Source organism: Mustela nigripes, chromosome 2 (genome assembly GCF_022355385.1).
Source record: "Mustela nigripes isolate SB6536 chromosome 2, MUSNIG.SB6536, whole genome shotgun sequence".
In the NCBI taxonomy this organism is placed as follows: domain Eukaryota; kingdom Metazoa; phylum Chordata; class Mammalia; order Carnivora; family Mustelidae; genus Mustela; species Mustela nigripes.
The window spans coordinates 79507422-79527448 of NC_081558.1; the positions used below are offsets into that span (position 1 = coordinate 79507422).

At 40.1% G+C, this 20027-nt stretch overlaps 2 protein-coding genes across 6 annotated transcripts in view; one reads left to right on the forward strand and one right to left on the reverse strand.

The window, feature by feature from the left end:
- Positions 1 to 973: 973 nt before the first annotated feature.
- RPL15 (ribosomal protein L15) lies at positions 974 to 5143 on the reverse strand. The gene is made up of 4 exons (XM_059390856.1): positions 5053 to 5143; positions 4208 to 4396; positions 3749 to 3885; positions 974 to 2976 (listed from the first exon to the last, which is right to left on the reverse strand). Exons 2-4 carry the CDS (start codon positions 4377 to 4379, stop codon positions 2671 to 2673), a joined length of 615 nt encoding a protein of 204 aa, XP_059246839.1. The 5' UTR covers positions 4380 to 4396; positions 5053 to 5143; the 3' UTR covers positions 974 to 2670.
- Positions 5144 to 5239: 96 nt separating this feature from the next.
- Positions 5240 to 20027, forward strand: part of NKIRAS1 (NFKB inhibitor interacting Ras like 1) — a 76008-nt gene continuing 61220 nt past the window's right edge. For 2 of the 5 annotated variants that reach the window (XM_059390855.1, XM_059390854.1), the window contains exons 1-2: positions 5251 to 5447; positions 11659 to 11771. In XM_059390855.1, coding sequence (XP_059246838.1) covers positions 11678 to 11771 — 94 coding nt within the window. In that variant the 5' untranslated portion in view covers positions 5251 to 5447; positions 11659 to 11677. Of the gene's footprint in view, positions 5448 to 11658; positions 11772 to 20027 lie in introns of all 5 variants that reach the window. The other 3 variants (XM_059390851.1, XM_059390852.1, XM_059390853.1) reach the window with 3 other exon arrangements.

The following is a 20027-nucleotide window of genomic DNA, read 5'->3' on the forward strand; positions in this document are numbered from 1 at the left end:
ACCTACAGATAAGACTGATATATGCAGAAAAATTTTGTAAAAGCAACAGACTGGAAGTAATTTTAAATGTTCTTCGTTAAGTGGCCACATCAAATTATGATGCATCTGTTATGATGGAATACCATGCAGTCATAAAGTGATGTAGAACAAGCTCTCTGTAACTAAATAAAAAAAAAAAAAAATCAATATTAACATTTGGGTAAAAAAACAAAGTATTTTTTGTGCACGTATGAATCTCCTGATGAAAATCCAAAAAACTGATCAGATTGTCTCCAGAGACCTGAGACTTTTACTGTCAACCTTAATTGTACCTTTTGAATTTTTAGACATGTCAATGTATTACCTAGTCAAAATTTTAATCTTATTGGGAGGATATGAATTCAGCCACCCACTTTGTGACCTTGAGCAAGTTGCTTCATTTTTAGGTTTGTGTGCTCATCAGAAGAATTGTTATTAATACAACCTGCTTTTGTGGGGTTGTAAGAAGCCAACTGCTCTATTTCTAAAGATAATTTTGATTTAGGTGTTTTTTAATCACACTTAGAAACATTGACGTAAACAAGAAGATGCTTGTTGGATTATCAGGAAAGCCTCTAAAGTGACATTTAAGATCTGGGAGTTTTCTCATCACAAAGACATTAGGAGTGCTTGGCTTGTCTGAGAACAGCAAAGACACTGCAGTATCAAGAGAGCAGTAGGACATGAATTCAGTGGTGGGGAAGTGTGTAAAGATCACGGAAGTCATCTAGGACTTCAGCTTCTAGCACTGGGATGACAACACTTAAATAGCTACAGTAATGGACAGCAAACTATAGAGTACCAAGAATGTAAGCAAGCCCTTTTTGGAAATAAGGAACACTGACCTTTAGCCTGAACCCTCCCTGTTGTCTTTCCCAAATTAGTGTTGTTTGAAAAAACATTTAAATGGGTATTTTCTAATTCACACAAGCACCAAAGAACCAAGAGGAAAAAATTCTCAAGACTAAATACTATACATTTTATTTTCTCTCAAAGTGACTGTTTCTGCCATTACAATTTTTTGTAGGTTAGGGTGTTTGGCTTGCTTATTAGCATTAGATGACAAAAGATAACAGGTCCATTTTAGTTTAATAAACATTTATTCCTTTAGTTGAACAACCTCTACACACAAAATATATATATGGTTTAGGATCTCTTGAGTGGAAAAGGAATTTAGGTCTCAAGAGGTTTTGAGCCTTTTTCTGGTCATCATTTAACTGAGCCTAAGACCCCTAAAAAAAAAATGTAAAACTGGTTCAAGGAAACCAGCAATTAGATTTTGAAATCAAACTACGGATTAAGTTAGCGAACTTAAAATTGGGGCAATTCCTCTCCTGTAGTTCCTACACACCCAAATTCACCCTGAAAAAAAAACCTCATCTACTATAAGACAAAATGGACACACAATAGTGGTATACTGAACATCAACATGGGCACAATTGATGGGACTGGCAGATTTTGAGGGGTTTGAATTAAGGAGGAGAAAAATGACTGGGCTAACACATGTACGGATTAGATTGGAAACTATAGACTTGTATTGACACCAACTACATGACTTTTCTCAATAGCCTATGGGAATGTTTAAGTGGGTTGATCCAAGATAACTTGGGACTTGGAATGAGCAATGACAAACTTTTAAAGCCAACCCCATTTTTTCTCCTGAGGTGGCTAGTGGATTCATAAAGGTCACAAAGACCATGGATAAAGTATTTAAGATTCTAATCAAAGCCAATTTTAATTTTTTATCCTCACACTAAAAAGGTTATCTGAGGGCCACCAGTTTCCCAATTCTAGCACTAATTACTGGCTTACATTATCTTAGTCTTCTCATTTACCTAATGTTCAATTTCCATCAGTTTTCATAGAGACCATTAACTAACCGCTTTACAGGAAATTCAGGATTCCACAGATCCTATGGAGTTATGGGATACAACCAGGAGCCTCCACATTTTATGTTAACTTCAACAGTCCTGTGGAGACCAAGGCAATTTTGCTTTGGTTAAGCAGGATGTATTTTCATTTTTAAGAAAACCTTCCTGTAACAGGTAGGTTTATTCAATTCTCTTAAAAAATTGGTGGGATTCTTTTTAAGTATCCTTTCCAAAGCAACAGTTACATAGTTGGAATATTGGATTCAGTATAAAAAATGTAGTTCCTAGTTAATGCTGTTTACGTATGATCATGATTAAAGATTAGGATAGTCTTCACATTTCCAAGTTAGATCCAGTTTTAAAAGCTTCTTCTTTCCAAACCCCTAATAACAGCCATTTGAGAGTAAACCAAAGCATTACATCACCCCAATGAAGCTGTAGGTTTCATTACATGCACCAACAAATCTACATGGCTAGCTTATGCATTCCACTTTTACAGAATTTATTTTATACCTATTATACCAAACAGTATTTTAAACACTGACATATAAACTCCCTAATAAGATAAAGCAAAGACAAAAGTGTTTATCTTATTAGAAACAAGATACACCATCACTTAGTCTTCAAACATTATTGCACTTTAACGTTCATAATGTGACAATGCATTCATGGAACAATCTGCAGACAACTAAATTTAACAGACAAATTAAAGAACACTTTTAAGCAGACATGACTGTCCTAAATTGTTTATTAGGTAAGAATTTTACAAACATTACTTTGATTAGCGGTAACGGTGGAGCTGGAGAGTATTGCGTCTTCTCCATGCCGCACGGCGAGAACCACCAATAGTGTGGTGGAACTTGTGACCCTTTCCAAGGCCACGGCTCTTTCGGCCTGCAGATGTCAGCCCTCGCATCTCCCTGTGCTTGTGGACTGGTTTGGTGATCCACTGAGTATCAGGATTTCTTCTGATAGCTTTATGGAATGGATCAATGAGGATAACCTCAAAGAATTTGTATGTGGAATCTTCCCCAACCCAGTAAGAATTCAAGACTCTTAGAGCCCCGCAGTGACGTCCAGCTCGCTCCTGTAATAGGAAAAAAAAGCTCAAGGTCAGCCTGTTTCCCACAGTAGGAAATTAAGGAAAATCCCCTTTAGTTTACCATACCAGACAAGAAACTCACTAGGGCTGTTCACTTAGCTACCTGAAGATTTGCTAAGCATCTTCCCAGAGGCTAGGACCCCAAATATGAGTAAGACTTACTACAATAAACACATGAAACATTCTTATTTGAAACCACTGCCTATTATCACCCTCTCCTTGACCAAGGCACAAATGTTAGTAATATCTAACAAAATTTAGGAACCTAGTCCTTTTCTAAGACAACTGAGGGATCAGTGAAGTTTTCATACAAAATCTTAATGAGTGTATTATTTTAGGCTTTGCATGGTCACAATGGTCTCTTTAATATAAAATGTCTTTGTCTTTTCTTTTAAAAATAAAAAATTTTCAGTTTACAGAAGGCAACAAACCCTTGTTTATCAACCTCTCGGAGAGAGCACAGCTTCATTTACTAACCCAGAAAGACAACTTACAACTGAACACCGGAAATTAGCCATATGAACAAATGCACAGCTTCTGTACACCTGGGGAGGTATGTTCTTCAAAACAAAGTTTACTTCCCTTCAAAAGCTTAGGTTCCAAGGCTCACACTAACCTTAAAACCCGTTCCATTACACACAAGCAAAGACACAATAACAAAGACTATTATGACTTCAACAGCAACACTTTACAAAGGTCCTCTAACTCTTCTCCACCATTTCCAGATGACTGATACAACTGCTGAAAAATCACTTACCTCTGCAACAGACTGAAGGCTTCGTGCAAACTTGAGCTGATTAACACCATGATGGACAGGCTTGCCGTAGGTAGCACCCTTAGGAACCGGGCGTTTGCGGCCACCACGACGCACACGAATCCGATATATGACATAACCTATACAAACACATTTACAGTGGTCTTATAAAAGCCAGACTGATGAAGACTCATTAACTTGCTACTAAATGCTGCAATGTCGAATGTATTTTGGGCTGTAAACCAAATACTACATACCTGAAGATAAAATAAATTACCACTTGAGACTTACTCTAAAAACACACATCCCACTGTTTTTCGAAGTACTTTGTGACCCAAGAAGACTAACTTCTCATTCCCACTCTACACGGAGATATTGGAGCCATAGTATCTCGTATAAATACCAGTCTTCTAGCATGTCCCCAGGAAGACCATTTTATCCAAGGATCCAGAGATTACTCACCTTGCTTGGCCTTGTACCCCAGCCTGCGCGCTTTATCGGGCCGGGTTGGGCGGGGGGCCCTGTGGAGCGCAGAGAGCTGGCGGTACTGCCAGCAGCGCACCCTGAGAAGAAAGCGCATTACATCGGACTGCTTCTTCCTCCATAGCTCCTGGATGTACTTGTAAGCGCCCATCTTGGCCTAGCTTTGAGCTAAAAAAAACCATGATGCATTTAAAATATGAGACGATCGCGTCCGTCCATCTTAGTTCCCCACCAGGCACAAGAAAACCACTGAGGCTGAAAACGGCTCTCCATGAGCTGCAGGAATAGCTGCGCCCTAGGAAAACAGCTGTCACCTCTGCGACCCTAGCGCGGAGCAGCGCCAAGAAGGGTCTCGGTACATTTTTGATGAATGAATGGCACCAGACCTGAGCACTGAGGAGGGCCGCTGAATGCGGCAGTCGGTGTCCCCTAGGGCCTGGCCTGCAAAGAAACCTCGCCGATACCATAGGTTAAGGTGCTGCGGCCGTTATCCCCGAAGGATGTCTCGAGGAAAATCCACTACTGCACTCAATCCACAGGCCTCGCTTTAGGACCCTCTAGGCCCGGCCTTCCTTTCCTCAGCCCCATGCTTCCTTTTCATTCACGTTACAGGGCCCGCTCGAATTCGCGCCGCCATCACATCACCACCCCAGCCCGCCTCGGGAGCCGCCTCTCCAAGCCCGCGCAGCCCCGCATCCCGATCGAACTCGCGCCGCACAGGACACAGAAGGAGCTCCAAGGACGCAGGGTCCCTGAGTCTGGATGGCTGAAGCGAACGGAGATGAGCGGCGGATGCAACACCGAATAGCAGCAACCCAGCCTACCTGATGGCTGCCGCCCGACGGAAAGGAAAGAGCCTTTCTCCCACAATCCTTTTTGGGCTCCTCCCCCTCAGCGGCGAGCCTCTTTCCGGTGGAAAGCTTCAGGTCTCACGGCCTCATGGGACATGTAGTTCCGGCAGCGAGCCTGGTGGGCGGAGTTCGGCCCGGATTGGACGCAGCCTCCCTTATTATCCCACCCCTCTGGTCCTTAGGATTTGAGTTTAAGACGCAGGGGCTGCTCAAAGAGCGAGAGTCCTTGGTTAGGCCTCGACTGGCCGGCGTCCGCATCGGTCTTGTAGGGGAGGAGGCAAGTTGGGGGCGGAGCTCACGTGGCCGAAGCCGGTCGTGGAGCCACTCTGCCGAAGCACCGCGTCTTTGGAGCCTGTGGAGGTGTTAAGGTTTGTGTCTTGAGGTACAGAGAAGAGCTTAACGCGCCGCAGGCTCCTCACCTGGGGAGTCGCGGCGGGTATCCCAGTGCGGCGCTATCTATCCCCCTTATCCCACTAGCTGCACCCCAGCAAGCCAGATAACACGCTGGTGCTGTCAGGGCTTCACGGGTGGGGGCGCGCGCCCCGCCTTCGGGCTTCAGCCTCTGCAGGCCCGGGTTCCGGGGGATTTTACCCTCAAGTAGGGTCGGAGGGTGGGGAACTGGGGGGGGGGTTAGGGAGGGGTGCGCGGGTGGCTCGGCGCCTTTCCATTTTCGTGCCTTTCCTGCCGACTTGGTCCCAGATTTGCTACGTCAGAACCAGTTTTTTGTTTTTTTTTTTTTTTTAAGAAAGGCAAAATATTTTTATGCCAAGACCTGGTTTGCAGGTGCGAGTGTTTGAGGGAAGAAATGCCGAGAAAATGAAAATGCTGGCGTTTGGGGTTGAGTTATTTTATTGAGAAACATTTAACCAGTTTTTTGCGTCTCCAGAATATTTTCATTTTTGATGCAGTCATGTAGTTTACCTTCTAACTTATTAGCGGGGTTTTCCCTTTTTTTCCCCCCTATTTTCCTTTTTTTTTTTTTTTTTTAATTGTAGCTTTACCATTGCAGGAATCCTCACATGGTTCATTGATTTATTCAGCAAATATTTATGAAATGCCTAATACGTGCCAGATAGTGTCCCAGCTGCTGGGGGATGCAGCAATAGTGAACGCAGAAATTCTAGCTTTCTTGGAAATGGGCAATAAACATAAATAAGATACATATTATGTTCGGCAAAAAGTACTAATGACAAACGTTAAGGGGAGAGAAAGGAGAGTGTTGGCGTGGGGGTGGGGTCAGAATTTTGGATGAAATATTCGGGATTAGTCTTCCTGAGAAATAACGTTTGAGAAAAATCCGGAAGGATGTGAACCTTGGAGATTTGGGCTGATTTCAGTCAAAAGGAAAATTGCCAAGGCTGTAGTATGCCTTGATTCAAACAGAAACACCAAGGAGGCAGTGTGGCAGGAATGAACCGTAAGGGAAACTAGCAGATAACATGAGAGCGATGGAGGTTCTTAGGTTTTCACACTGCCTGAGATCAGAAACTATTGGAAGATTTTAAGCAGAAGGGTGACTTCTTGTGACTTACATTTTTAAAGGATTATTGGGATTGCAGTTTTGACCCTAAAAGAAGGGAAAATGTTGAAGCAGAGAGACTAGGAAGTTGTATTAGTTTCTTTTTGCTAATGACAGCAAACTTAATATATCACAAATATGTTGTCTTACACCGGCCAGAAATCTCTAGGCTAAAATCAGATTGCTGTGTTCCTTTTAGAGAAGCTAGGGGAGAATCCATTTGCTTGCTTTTTCCACCCTTTTTTTTTTTTTAAGATTTTACTTATTTATATGAGAGGAGGGGGGTAGGCACCAGTGCACGGAGAAGAGCAGAGGGAGAGAGACAAGCCAATTCCACATAGGAGGGCAAAGTGGGTTGAGGGGCCAGTCCAATGATCCTGAGACCATGACCCTAGCCAAAACCAAGAGTGAGATGCTCAACCAACGGAACCACCCAGGTGCCCCTGCTATTTCCAGCCTTTAGAGGCCACCAGCATTCTTTGGCTTCTGACCCCTTCGTTCATTTTCAAAGCCAGCAGTATAGCATCTTTGTACTCTCTGTTTCTCTTTCTGACACACTTCTCTCCTTATAAAGATACATGTGATTACACTGGGTCTACCCAGATAGTCCAGTATAGTCTCCCCATTTCAAGCGTCATAATTTAATCACAGCTGCAAAGTTCCTGGTACTTTGTAAAATAAAATACTCACAGGTTTTGGGGATTATCACATAGACATCCTTAAGAGACCAGGTGAGAGAAGTTGGTTCCTCTGATCACTTCATTAGTTGACCTGGTAAGTAAGTGGTCCAGTCCTGGATGTGTTCCAAAGGTGGTGGCTTTACTGGTGGATCAGATGTGGGGTATAAAAAGAAAAATGAGTCAATGATTGGCTATAAAAAATTAATTAATTAAAAAAATAAAGGGATGCCTGGCTGGCTCAGTCAGTAGAGCATATGACTTTTTCTTTTTTTAAGGCTTTATTTATTTATTTGACAGTGAGATCACAAGTAAGCAGAGAGGCATGCAGGAGGGGCGGGGAGCAGGCTCCCTGCTGAACAGAGAGCCCAATTCGGGGCTCCATCCCAGGACCCTGGGATCATGACCTGAGCCGAAGGCAGAGGCTTAACCCACTGAGCCACCCAGGTGCCTCTAGAGCATGTGACTCTTGATCTCAGGGTTGAGTTTGAACCACATGTTGGGCATAGAGATTACTTTTAAAAAATGACTACAAAGTTGGATGAATCATTTGGAAAGGAGTTCTGGCAATGCAAATAATTTCTGCTAATTCCTTAATTAGTTTTTGCCGTTTTGTTTCTTCATTTGCAGTTTGTAGTTTCTTAGTAGTTTTGTAAGATTTGGATTGGTATTTTCAATGGACTCTGAGATTGCTGAGGGCGGGTATCATTTTTGGTTTTGCCCCCCTAGTTTTGTCCCTCATGAGTGGCATTATGGTAAGACCTCAGTGAATATTTAATGAATAAAAGAATGGTAAGCTAGAATCTGCTCATTATATTTTATTATGTGCAGTATTGTTTACAAAACCTTTTAAATGTATGTTTATGTAAAATTATTCAAAAATGGATAAGTGTTGCGCACAGTACCTGCTGTTTGCATAAATACACAGTGTAAAAGTTTTCTCCATGCGAGGCTTCATAATATGATTATAACATCTCTCTGTGATGTTAAATGTTTCAGTATTAATATTGTTTTAGTAGCATAAAAGAAAGTTGTGTTTAACTTATAAAAGTAGAATGATTTCCTTAGAAAAACAGAAGTACTGGCAGTTTCGAGCAGCTGTTTCTGATAGCTCGTTAAAGGGGTTATTGACCAAGCATAGTGTTTTCCACAGGAATGGATCAAGTCATGTTTTTATTCTCTAGAAACATTATTGATTAGCCTGGAAAGCAAAGCAATATGCAGTTAAGACTGCATTGGATTTTGCCTGTTAAGGCTGTTCTCTCAAGTCATTTATATCAGATGAGGATTAATAGGTCACAGATTGAATTTTATTGTTCAGCAGTTACTTAGGATAGGGACTGTACTAAGTAGTTCTAACTAGTGCTTTACAGTAAGCACTAACTGGAGTGCCTGGGTGGCTCAGTCAGTTAAGTGTCTAACTCTTCAGCCCAGATCTTGATCTCAGGGTTATGAGTTCAAGTCCTGCATTGGGCTCAAAGCTGAGTGTGGAGGCTACTAAAAAACATTAGATACTATTAAAAACAATTAACTTTCATTAGCAGGTTGTTAACCTTCAGCTTTAGGTAATTTTGTTTCCCACTTGACAACGACTTAGAACCTAGAGTGTTTCAGCTGTACTTTGATTAATCATATTTATCCTTTCATCTTTGTTTTGTTTTTAATGGTATAAAATATTTAACATGGGTTATTCTGTTTTATCTTGCTTCTTTCCTTATGAAATACCTTAAAATCCTTACCAGTGTTTGAGTACCCTCTGTTCAATTATTTTTACTGTTTGCCTTTGATGGAGATTCTCTGATAGACTAAAATAACTCCCCCAGTTTATTTATACACACACATACACTAAAAGTAGTGTGTATCTTTAACACACTTCATCTGCTAATCCTATTAGCAGTGAGTGATCAAAGTGTAATTGTAGTATGCCACTTTTAGTTATTTATATAGTTTTTAAAGATCTTATTTATTTATTTGACAGAGAAAGACAGCAAGAGAGGGAACATAAGCAGTGGGAGTGGGAGATGGAGAAGTAGGCTTCCCGAGGAGCAGGGAGCCTAGTGCGGGCTCAATCCCAGGACCCTGGGACCATGACCCAGGTTGAAGGCAGACACTTAACGACTGAGCCACCTAGGCGCTGCAGTAGTATGCCACTTTTAAAGCAAGTATATTAAGACCACTTCCTAAGAGTGGAGTATTCGATTGGGATTTCTCAGGATTCTGTTGGTTTCAGCATTTTCCCAGTTTGCTGGAGTCCCCAGAACTCATATTTGCCTCTCTTTTATGGGGAGTCTATTGCTGTTAATAATTGGGTTGTTTTTTCCTTTTAACTATCTAGTTCACTTAACTGCAGCATGTACCTGCCCTTTTAAAGCACTTGTGTTTGTTTGAAGATTGATATGACATGTGAAAGGGCCATTTTCTTATTGAACAGGAAAAGAAGAGAAGGTAAGGTATTTAGAAATTCTGCAGGGACTAAGACATTTTCAGGGGATGGGAAATAACAATAAAAAAATTAGAATTTCGATTCCAGTAGCAACCTTTTCTGACAACAGAATTGCTCTATGCTGCCATCATTTTTCTTATCTGACAGATTTCTTTTTTATCCTTTTGGTTGGTGGCATGGTTAAGTGGCAACTTCCTTTAAATTTTAACTATTATCATTAAAAACGCTTTGAAAGAAAGATTCAATGATATCATAAACTTATAGGAGATCACAAAATGCAAAAGGAGTAGAATCCTACAATCAATGAGATGACATTAGATTAATCATAAATTCAGGTGTAGAAAACCTTTTAAAATAGTCCATAGCTGCTGACATAGGAGATATCATACCATAGATGATCAGTGTGTCACAGAGCTCTCCTCTTACAAATAAAGGCTGAGAATTTTTCTATTGCAGTTATGTTGAAAATATATTTTTAAAAATGGTGCCTGGCTGGATCAGTTGGTAGAGTATGCAACTCTTAATCTCGGGGTCATGAGTTTGAGTCCCACATTAGGCATAGAGATGACTTTAAATGTTTAAAAAGTAAATATAATATATATGTATTTGTGTGTGTGTGTGTGTGTGTGTGTGTGTGTGTGTGTATAGGCTCCCCGCTGAGCAGAGAGCCTGATGTGGGACTCGATCTCAGGACCCTGAGCAAATGTATGTCCCTTAAGAGAAGTAGTTCTCATAGAAATAAGTGATAAGTATTCTTGGGACTATTTGGAAGGACCCCAGGCATGCCACCAGAAAATAATGGCTACATTGCATTAAGTGATGATTATTTCTCTGGTAAAATGTACTGTACTCCTCTGGCAATGAGTGCTGTGTTACTACTGTGCTGCAATAATGGTAGCAATAAAATTTTTCCTGTCAGCAGGTTGGTGTTGTGGCTAATTTGGGTTATAAAAATTACAGACTTTTGGGGGCACCTGGGTGGTTCAGTCAGTTAAGCATCTGCCATTAGCTCAGGTCATGATCATAGGGTCCAGGGATTCAGCCCCCCATCGGGCTCCCTGCTCAGCGGGGAATCTGCTTCTGCCTTTTCCTCTGCCTGCCGCTCCCCCTGCTTGTTCTCTCTCTCTCTTTCTGTCAAATAAGTAAAATCTTTTTTTTTTTTTTAAAGACTTTATTTATTTGACAGAGAGATCACAAGTAGGCAGAGAGGCAGGCAGAGAGAGAGGGCGAAGAAGGCCCCCCACCTAGCAGAGAGCCAGATGCGGGGCTCGATCGCAGGACTCTGAGATCATGACCTAATCCGAAGGCAGAGGCTTAACCTACTGAGCCACCCAGGCACCCAATAAATAAAATCTTAAAAAAAAAAAAAAAAAAAAAAAAAAGCATGACTCAAAAAGAAGCATGAAGAAGAGAGCCTAGTTTTTCACTCTCCTGAGAAAAGACGGATGGCATTAATAGCATTAATGTTTCTCTAAAAAATCATGTCCATTCTCTATCCAAATTTTTGTCTTCATGCCTCCTTAAATTTTTGTTTGAATGTTGGGCTTTTTCCAGGTAAATATTGATGAGCAGGCAGTGTTTTTCAAGGATTTGTTTCATCTAGGATTTGATTTAGATTTCTGTAGACTTAGTGTTGAAATAGTCTTTGAAGAAAATGTGTGTGTTTTTTTAAAAGAAACATATATTTGTATCTACATGTATTCTTGTGCTTATCTAGATTACCTCTGCAAAAATGTGTAAGAAACTGGTAACACTGATTGCTCTAAAGGAGCAAATGGCAGACTGGGAATGGGTTTGGAAGGCTATGCCTTATTGTATATATCCTTTTTTATTTTTGGCATTTCCCCTTGCATATGTATGACTTATTTAAACATAGAAAAAAGGAAACACGGTTGATTCAAACAGTATACAGTTTCACAGATCTTTTATTCTTTTCACAGTGGCATATCCTGAGAGAAGATGGGAAAGGGCTGCAAGGTTGTGGTCTGTGGCTTGTTATCTGTGGGGAAAACGGCAATTTTGGAGCAGCTTCTTTATGGGAATCATACTATTGGTAAGATTATTTTTTTCTAGTTTCTCTGTAGGTTCTGGGAACTGTTCAGGGTCTTTTGCTGGCCATGCTAACCTAAAGATGGGTAATGGTATCAAAAATGAGGTATAATCCATAAGGACTAATGGGTTGAAGTCAACAGAAACTGAAAAGCAGGGGAAGTAGGGGAGAGAAAAAAAATAATATTTGTTATGGAAATTCAGGAGTATTTGCTGTAAGTTACAACAGGTAAGAAAACAAATGTGTATGTGTATATGTAGTTTCCCGTGTATTTACATAATAAATAGTGGCGTTGGAGTCATAGAATCACTGACCTAAGAATACACTGAACAATGATCTATTATTCAAGTTTCAAACAGGACTTTCCAGTTCTGCTATAAAAGTTTGAAAAATGGAAGAAACTCTTATTTGCTAATATGACCTAATTTTGTGAATGGATTATCACATTCATTTTTCCATTCATTGAGTTAAATAATCAGTAAATACTTGCAGTATGATACAGGCTGTAATGAGACCTTTTGAAAGTGCAGAATTGAAGTAGACCATATCTCTGTCTTTTTAAGGAGATCATCGTTTAGTAAGGAATATAGACATTACAGGTCAGAATGAAATGAGGTTTGTTAGATAAGTGGAACCATGGATCTTCAAAGTATTTATCTCTAGCAAGTAGCTCAGAGCACATTTCTTTTATTGACCCATCTTGATGGGTCTTGATGATCTTTTATTGACCCGTCTTCTCTTCCAGCTTCCCAAAATAATAGTTAACAATTTTGGTTAAATCCATATTTGGTTTTTATTATGATGCCAGTGCCTGCAGTTCTTAAACTTTTGAGAATTTTTGGTTTCAGAATCCCCCTGTCACAAACACTGCACTATGGTTTCTCTGCACCCCCCCCTTTTTTCTCTTTTAGAGACGGGGAAAGGGGCAAAGGGAGAGGGAGAGACAAAATCTTAAGCAGGTTCCAGGTGGTGCTCCATCTCGCAACTCTAGGATCATGACCCGAGCCAAAAATCAGGAGTCAGATGCTTAACTGACTGAGCCACCCAGAGCCCCCACACTATTGATTCTTAATTTTTTTTTTACCTCCCAATTCTAATTTATGCCTGTGCAAAAATAAATTATGTCCAGAGGATAAAATCTCTTTATCTTCTTAAAATTCCAAACAGGTTTTGTTTATGTAGGCTTTATCATTCAATATTTTTACTGTGTTAGAAGTTAAAACTGAGGAATTTTTAAAAATACTCATTTATTGCTTAAAATAATAAACCTGTTATATGCTAAGATAACATTTTTATGAAAAGTAATTATATTTTCAAAAAAGTGAGAGAATGAGCATTGATTTACATTTTAAAAAATCTAATGTTCAGCTTACTATAAGGCAGCCGGATTATCATATCTACTTGCTTTTGTATTTAATCAGTTGTGGTATATTTTTTTTAGTTGAAATATATGAAGAAAACCTGCCTCACACAGATAAATCATTGGAAGAAGTAGGAGTGTGTTATAGCTTTTCCAGATAATTGTCGGTATTCTTTGCTATTTCACTAAAACTCAACAAGTGATGTTTACTTAAAGCTTATTGGAAACCACGTTAGTAAACTTTTCCTACTCTATTGATCTATCTTGAACTATAAATGGCATTTTTACCCAGTACTGGTTTTTAAACATCATGAATTGGTCATTTGAAAAAATACTGGCTCACTGAGATAAGCAGATCTTCCAAATAATATTTATTAATGTCATCACCAATCTTACCAGTATTAAGAAGCTATCAAGTTCGTGGTGATGGGTACAATTCTTATTTTCACTCAGAAGCTCAAATTTTATCATTGACAACAAATATTGCCAGTTATATTTCTCAAAAATGATAAGCTCCCCTTATTCATTTTTAGAAAACATCTATCAAATACCCCAAATAACATAGTTTCCCTGTCCTTTAAAAAAAAAAATTGGCTAGTTCAATCTGCAACTCAAACACAAGAGCTTTTCCTCCAATTACCACAATTCATCATGCAGAATACTTTATGCATTAATGACACAGAATATTTTAAAATGTAAATGTGTATACTCAAGATTTGAGATTTAATAAAATATGTAAATTTTTACTGATTTGTCAAGGACATTCTTTTTTTTTTTTTAAGATTTTATTTATTTATTTGACAGAGAGAGAGATCACAAATAGGCAGAGAGGCATGCAGAGAGAGGGGGAAGCAGGCTCCCCGCTGAGCAGAGAGCCTGATGTGGGACTAGATCTCAGGACCCTGAGATCATGACCTGAGCCAAAGGCAGAGGCTTAACCTATTGAGCCACCCAGGTGCCCCTGTCAAGAACATTCTTATGTTGGCTTTCCCCCCCACAAATGGCAAGTATGAGGTGGTGAAGAATGCTACTGCTAATAATACAGTTGGTACTCTGCCTTGATTTGTCCTAATGCACCAGCAGATTTACCCACCATTGTTTTCACACCATCAGTGCAAATGTCAACACAGTGGAAAAGACAGAGGTCTTTGATCATTATGAAAATATTTTGGTGCACATGGATTCCCTGAAAGGAGACACTGAGGGATCTTTAGACCACACTTTAAAAACTGCTGGTGCATGTAAATTTTCTCAGTGATCAATAGTTTGTACTATGATTGTTTCTTTTCTTTATTTTTATTTATCTGGAGGCTGATATTTGCTTTGTCATCTCTTTAGTTTTATTCTTTTGCTAATTCTTCCACATGTACACATGGTTCTCAGTTTTTACAAAGTCAGCTACATCAAATACCTCCACCTTTGGAGATTATCCTTCCAGGAGTTAGTGATTCTCTTATGTTAGCTTATTACACAGCTATCACTGTGGAACTTTTCTTTACCTTTCTTCCTGGGTTTGAGTTACTGTTTGTTTTTTGTTGTTGTTTGTTTGTTTGTTTGTTTTCCTTTTTTAAAAGTTTATTTAGGGACACCTGGGTAGCTCAGTCAGTTAAATATCTGCCTTCGGCTCGTGTCATGATCCCAGGATCCTGGGATGAGTCCTGCATTGGGCTCCTTGCTCAGCAGGGAGCCTGCTTCTCCCTCTGCCTGCTGCTCCCCCAGCCTGGCATTACCCCTGTTTGTATTCTTGTTCTCTCTCTCTCTCTCTCTTTTTCTCTGGCAAATAAAATCCTTAAAAATATATATTTATTTATTTTTTAAAAAGATTTATTTATACGAGGGGAAAGGGCAGAAGGAGAGGGAGAGAGAGAATCCCAAGCAGACTGCACTGAGCGTGGAGCCTGCCATGGGGCTGGATCCTGCAACCCTGAGAATATGAACTGAGCCCAAACCAAGAGTCAGCTGCTTAACCAGCTAAGCCATCCAGGAACCCCTGAGTCCTGTGTCTTAGATCTCTTATCTTTTTTGGGTTTACACCCTCTTGGTGGAACATATCTTACAGGACTTTTTGTCAGTTGAAGAGGTTGTACAGGAGTGGAGCATCAAGGTGATGACAGTTGTTAAAGTGCCCTCTATGCCTGCTACTACTTTGGTACTATTTTGGTACTACTATGCCAGTAGTAATCCTGGAGCTTCTGAATAGTGGTATTTTCTATTTTTCCTGTGATTTCTTGTACCTCTGTGTTAGGGTGTGTTTTCTGGATCTGAAGTCTTCATCTCTCTATGAGTATGTGATAATTTTGATGGAGGGCTTACTCAGATAGTTACCTGAAGAAATGTGCATGACACATTTTTTTTGAGCCATCATATATTTTTTTTAATCTATTTATTTGACAGACTGAGATCACAAGCAGGTAGAGAGGCAGGCAGAGAGGTGGAGGGGAAAGCAGGCTCCCTGCTGAGCAGAGAGCCCAACGCAGGGCTTGATCCCAAGACCCCGGGATCATGACCTGAGCCAAAGGCAGAGGCTTTAACCCACTGAGCCACCCAGGCACCCCAGCCTTCATGTTTGAAAATGTCTCTTACTCTCAAAATTAGAATTTTGAAGGGTATAGAATTCTAGATTGAGAATAATTTCCTTTCAGAATTTTGCAAGCATTGCTCCATTATCATCTTTTCTTTTTTTATTATAAAATTCATCAAATTCATCAACATAGAAAAGTGCATAAAACATATTAATGGCTTAATGAATAATTATAAAACAATCCTTTGTGTAATCTCCATACAGGTCAAAAAGTAGAATAGAAAGCACTCCAGTAGCTGCCATATTTCTCTCTCCAATCACAACTCAGCCTTTCCCTTAACTTTTAGTTAATCATTTCCTTTTCTTTGTAGTTTTCCCATTTATATATGTATCACTAAATGATACAGTTTACTTTTGCCTGTTACTGATTTTATGTCAGTGGAATCATTCTGTATAAATTCTTCAGTTTCTGGCTTCTTTTGCTTAACATTATATTTGTTAGATATTGTATTGTTAGTACTGATCTGTATTGTTGAAGGTAGCTATGGTTTAATTTTCATAAGGGCTTGGGGCATCTGGGTGGCTCAGATGGTTGGGCGTCTACCTTCAGCTCAGGTCATGATCTCCAGGTCTTGGGATCGAGCCCCACATCGGGCTTCCAGTTCAGTGGGGAGTCTGGTTCTGCTTCTCCCCTTGTTCCTGCTCTATTTCACTGTCTCTCTCAAATGAATAAATAAAATACTTAAAAATTTTCTTTCATAAAAGCTTATGGTATTCTATTATATGAGTATACCTGAATTTATTACTTCTTTTTTTAATGTATTTTTAAATTAATTTTTAAAATTTTTTTATAAACATATAATGTATTTTTATCCCCAGGGGTACAGGTCTGTGAATCGCCAGATTTACATACTTCACAGCACTCACCATAGCACATACCCTCCCCAATGTCCATCATCCCACCCCCCCTCTCCCGATCCCCCTCCCACCAGCAACCCTCAGTTTGTTTTGTGCGATTAAAAGTCACTTATGGTTTGTCTCCCTCCCGATCCCATCTTGTTTCATTTATTCTTTTCCTACCCCCCAAGCCCCCCACGTTTCATCTCCACTTCCTCATATCAGGGAGATCATATGATAGTTGTCCTTCTCTGATTGACTTATTTCGCTAAGCATGATACGCTCTAGTTCCATCCACGTTGTTAGCAAATGGCAAGATTTCATTTCTTTTGACGGCTGCATAGTATTCCATTGTGTATATATACCACATCTCCTTTATCCATTCATCTGTTGATGGACTTCTAGGTTCTTTCCGTAGTTTGGCTATTGTATCACTTCTCTTTTGATGAACATTTTGATTAATTCCAGTTTGGGCTATTAGAAATAATGAACAACCTTGTACATTTAGCCCAGCTATTATATGGACAATTTCTTTCTTTATTTTTTTCTTTTTAAGATTTTATTTCTTTATTTGAGAGAGAGGTGGAGAGTGCATGCACAGGTGTGTGAGGTGGGTGGGGGGATGGGGCTCAAAGAGGAAGGGAGAGGGACAAGCAGATTCTGTGCTGAGTGTGTGCAGAGCTGAACCATGGGTTTGATCTTTCAACCCTGAGATCCTGACCAGAGCCGAAATCAAGAGTCAGCTGCGTAATGGCCTGAGCCACCCAGGCGCCCCATATGTGGACAATTTCTGGGTTATATATGTAGGAGTGAAATTGCTGGTTCAGAGAGGATGAGTTTTTTCAATTTTACCAGATTCTCTTTTTGCTTCCAGTGTTGCTTTTGAGAAGCCATTATGATTCTTGATGGTTTGGATGTGGAAGCTTTTGTAGGTTCTTTTCTTTGTCCTTAGTGTTCTGCAGTTTCACAGTGGTGTATCAAATTAGTTTTCATCTGTGATAGTGGGCACTCAGTGGGCTCTTTCAATATGGAAATGGATGTTCTTCAGTTCTGAATTGTTTTCTTGAGGCTTTCCCTCTTCTGTGTTCCTGTTCTCTTTCTGGAACTTTCTTTTGAGAGGACTAGTCCTCTAATTTTTGAATTTCATTTCTGTTTTTAATCTCTCACTATTTTGTTTCACTTTCTGAGTTTTTCTCATCTTTATATTCTAGCCCTTCTCTTGAGTTTTCATTTCTTAGTACCCTATTCTTACTTCATGGGTGCCCTATCTTATCCCTTCTAGTAAATATTTTGTAGTGTTTTGTTTTCTTTGCATAGTCTTTTCCCCTTAAGGTGCTTTTTTCTGATTTTTGGTCTCTTTTCCTCAACTATCTGGTAATCCTTGGTTATCTGTTCATAATTAGGAATGGGAAACTGAAAAGCTAATTGAAAGCTCTAAGAGTGAAATTAGGATTTATGACTTGGAGTTTCACCGTAAGGTGATCCAGTAGAGCATTTGTTGAAGGAACCCTGGATATTAGTATGTTTAGGAATTTTCCTTTTTCACTGGCCAGGTTCTTCTGCCTAAAGAGTAAGGACCTTGCTCCAACTTGAAACCTTCAGGAAAGGATTTGGCATTCTAGATGCCATTAAGAGCATTTATGATTCATGGGAACAGGTCAAAATGTCAACATTAATAGGAGTTGGAAGAAGTTGATTCCAGCCCTCATGGATGCTTTTGAGGGGCTCAAGACCAGTGGGGGAAGTAACTTCAGATGTGGGAGAATTAGCAAGAGAACTAGAATTAGAAGTGGAGCAAGCCTGAAGATGTGGCTGAATTGCTGCAATCTCATGATAAAACTTTAACAGATGAGAATTTGCTACTTATGAATGAGCAAAGAAAGTGGTTTCTTGAGATAGAATCTATTTCTGTGATAATGTTGTGAAGACTGTTGAAATAACAAAAAAGGATTCAGAGTATCACATAAACTGATCTAATAAAAGCAGCATCAAGGGGGTGTCTGGCTGGCTCAGTTGGAAGAGTGTGTGACTCTTGATCTGTGGGTTTGAGCCCCATATTGGGTATAGAGAGTACTAAAAAAATTAAATTTAAAAAAGGCAGCAAGGTATGAGGGGATTGACTCCAGTTTGTCTCTTCTTTTTAAGTAAGCTCTCTATGCCCAGTGTGGGAGCTTGAACTCATGGACCTGAGATCAAGAGCTGCATGCCCTACCAACTGAGCCAGCCAGGTGCCCCAGATTGACTCCCAGTTTTTGAAAGAAGTTCTGCTGTGGGTTAAAATGCTATCAAAGGGGCACCTGGGTGGCTCAGTGGTTAAGCCTCTGCCTTCGGCTCAGGTTATGATCTCGGGGTCCTGGGTCCAGGTTATGATCTCGGGCTCTCTGCTCAGTGGGGAGCCTGCTTCCCCCTCTCTCTGTCTCTGCTTGCCTCTCTGCCTACTTGTGATCTCTCTCTCTCTGTCAAATAAATAAATAAAATCTTTTAAAAATGCTATCAAAGCATCACATGCTACATAGAAATTCTTTGTGAAAGGAAGAGTCATTTGATGTACTAGGCTTCACTGTTGTCATATTTTAAGAAAGTGCCACAGCCACCCCAGCCTTTAGCTACCACCCCAGTCAGTCAGCAGGCGTCAACGTTGAGGACCCTTCAGCAACAAAAATATTACAACTCCCTGAAAATTCAAGTGATGGTTAGCACTTTTTAGCAATGAATTATTTTTAAATTAAGGTATGTACTTTTTTTAGACATAATGCTGTTGCACACTTAATAGACCAGCATGAAAGGGTGGTACACGCAGTGATCTCCAAAGGCCAGAGGAGCCATAAGACTGGAGAAAAAGGCCAAGTCAAGCTTGACAAAAAATGGTTTATTAAAGGGACTTGCAGACAGAGATGTGTCTTGAGTAGCTACAAGTTGATCTCTGCAACCCTACCCCCCATAAGACCTTTTATAGCCTTAGAGGCTGAGGAGGAAAGGCTGGGAGACCACCTGGGAAGAAATGTTTGAGAATCATAGTCCAATCTCCAGAGCTGATCAAGGACATTACGCCCTAAGGATCTAGTGAAGGGTATGGTTAAACAGAAGGAATAAGAAAGCTGATCACAGAGTGGTCATCATGGCGGATTTGTCCAAGATGACGTTAGTTTGGTTCACACACTCCACCTCTCAAATCTGGCTCTCACAATCTCTCATGCCCACCTTTTCTGCAGTATTCCCTCAGCCATCAGAGAGTGGCACTTGTCAGTAGCTTCCTTTGCCAGACTGTGTTCAAGTTGAAGGCATAAACCACAGCAGTAATGTAGATAGCAACAGGAGAAGAGACCTATGAAAAGAGGAGCAAACCACATATCTAGCATGAATCTCATTGTAAACCATCCACATATGTCTATGTTCATTGCAGGAAAGGGTCTCCTTTATCAGAACATGAGAAGCAGCAGGCTGAGGATAAAAGAGTAAATGTGTAGTAGGTACTTGTGTA